We start from the raw sequence: 2196 nt of genomic DNA, 5'->3' as shown, positions 1-2196 counted from the left end.
CCCTGCACTGCCCCCCTTAAAATGTCGGCATTCGACACTTGTGATTTAACCACGCCATTCCCCATGACCGGCTACCCCCGCCCCGCCCTCTGCTTCCGGCAGCAAAACAGCGAGCGCACACACACACACACACACACACACACACACACACACACACACACACACACACACACACACACACACACACACACACACACACACACACACACACACACACACACACACACACACACACACACTTGTGATTCAGCCACACACTCCGTGACGCCCCCCCCCGTGACGCCCCCCCCCCACACACACCCACCCACCTGCAGCTGCACTGTGCGGCTGGCTGCCAGTGCAGGCAGGTAGGCGGGGTGGGAGGCGGCCAGGGCGGCGGCGGGCGAGGCGAAGGGCACCGACGAGTGGTTGGAGGAGTCGCCTGTGCGTGTGTGTGTGTGTGTGTGTGTAGGGGGGGGATAGCCGTACATGTGGAGAACGGAGCGATTGTGGTGCGGAGGGGGGGGGGTTGCAAAGATGGTACCAAGAAGTGTAGCAGGGCGGGGGGATTACAGGCCCAAGCCCAGCGCTAGTCAGCCCGGCACGGAGGGGAGTTGAGTCAGGCGGCTTGTTGCGCGCGTGCGCGCGTGCGTCCGTGTCCACAACACAGGTCCAAAGCACAGCCACAAGCAGAGCAGCAGCAGCCGCGGCAACAGCAGCCCCCAACCCCTTTCGCCTCAACCCTTTGGCCCCTTCACCCCCACCACCCCCTTGCGCCCCACCCGTGATGGTCATGGGGTAGAGGCAGGGCGTGAAGGCGGGCGGGATGAGCGTGAGGCGCTTGGCGCCCGCCACCACCGCCAACAGGTTGTGGTGGGGGTCGTAGTGGAGGCTGGAGCGCACGGCACTGGTGCCGTTGTCGGTGTATGGTTGTTGGTGTTGTTGTTGTTGGTGTTGTTGTTGTTGTGGGGGTGGGTGGGGTGGGGTGGGGTGTGTGTGTGTGGGGGGGGGGGGCGAAGGCGGGGGGGGGCGGTGGTGGTGGTGGTGAGGGGAGGGAGAGGGGGAGGGGTGAGGGGAGGAGAAAGGAGAGAGTGGGGAAGGTGGGGGCGCGGCTAGAAGTCGTGTAAATGTCTGCAGGGTGATCCAACGAGCCCGGCCCTGACCGCTGAGGACCCACAACGCACAACCCACAACCCACAAGACACTCTCGCACACAGCCCCTCCTGCCCTCCCCACTGGCCACAGCAACCACGGCCCCTCCCGCTTCGTCTCCCTGGGATGGACCTGGCATGGTGAAAACCACCTCTCCCCCATATGGTTCCCCCGCCCCCCGTAGCAAAACACACACACACACACGCCCCTCCCCTCTCCCCCTCTCTCTCCCCCTCTCTCCTCCCCCCCGGGGACCCACCCGCCGCACATCCACAGGTTCACGCTGGCCAGGCGGGTGGTGCGCAGGCAGCTCGGTGTGGGCAGGTCCGCCCGCAGAGGCGCCAGGCCTGGAGGGTATGTGTGTGTATGTGTATGTGGGGGGGGATAGAGGTATTGTATCGCACAACAAGTATTGTACAACGCAGAAACCGATATGAGGTGGCAGGAGCCGCGCCGCTGTTGCACCCCCACGCCCCACGCCCACGCCCACACGCACGTGTCCACACAGAACTCAGCACAAACGCCCCAAAGCGCCATTGTTTCTGTCCCTCTGAACAACATGCATCCACGGCGACACATGACATAGACACACACACAGCACACACAGCACTCCGTGCCCCGCCCCCCACCGACCCTCTCACCTCCCGTCAGCGGCTGTTGCGCCAGGTACACGTGGGGCCGCCGCCGCGTCCCCCCGGCTCCCTCGCTGCTACTGCCGCCCTCATCGCTGCTACTGCCGCCCTCTCCGCCATCGCCGCTGCTGCTGGTGCCGCTGCTACTGCTGGTGCTGCTGCCGCTCCTCTCCTGCTCCGAGTCGTTACAGCCCGAACTGCCGGCTTCTCCTCTATCCAGCCGACCCCGCTCCTCCAACTCCTCCCGCTCCCCCCGCGCCTCCCTGTGCTCATTCCCGATGCCCGTTGAATACATGCCCCCGCCGCCTGTCCCCTGATCCCCTTCAGCTTTGTCGAGCTCCTTCCTCGCTACCTCATCCTTTCCCGCTGCCTCCTCGCTTAGCTCGTTCCCCTCCTGCTTCCCCTCCCCCTCCCCTTCCCCCTCCCCCTCCCC

The 2196-nt window shown here is 65.2% G+C and overlaps 1 protein-coding gene across 1 annotated transcript in view; it reads right to left on the bottom strand.

The window, feature by feature from the left end:
• The window catches only part of CHLRE_09g407110v5 (uncharacterized protein), a 7342-nt gene that overhangs the window by 4288 nt on the left and 858 nt on the right, over positions 1 to 2196 (bottom strand). The window contains exons 3-6 of the mRNA XM_043066197.1: positions 1773 to 2026; positions 1391 to 1478; positions 762 to 886; positions 309 to 421 (exon numbers count right to left, since the gene is read on the bottom strand). Coding sequence (XP_042921493.1) covers positions 309 to 421; positions 762 to 886; positions 1391 to 1478; positions 1773 to 2026 — 580 coding nt within the window. The remainder of the gene's footprint in view (positions 1 to 308; positions 422 to 761; positions 887 to 1390; positions 1479 to 1772; positions 2027 to 2196) is intronic.

This window comes from Chlamydomonas reinhardtii, chromosome 9 (genome assembly GCF_000002595.2).
Source record: "Chlamydomonas reinhardtii strain CC-503 cw92 mt+ chromosome 9, whole genome shotgun sequence".
In the NCBI taxonomy this organism is placed as follows: Eukaryota; Viridiplantae; Chlorophyta; class Chlorophyceae; order Chlamydomonadales; family Chlamydomonadaceae; genus Chlamydomonas; species Chlamydomonas reinhardtii.
This window is presented reverse-complemented; position numbering and strand designations above follow the sequence as displayed.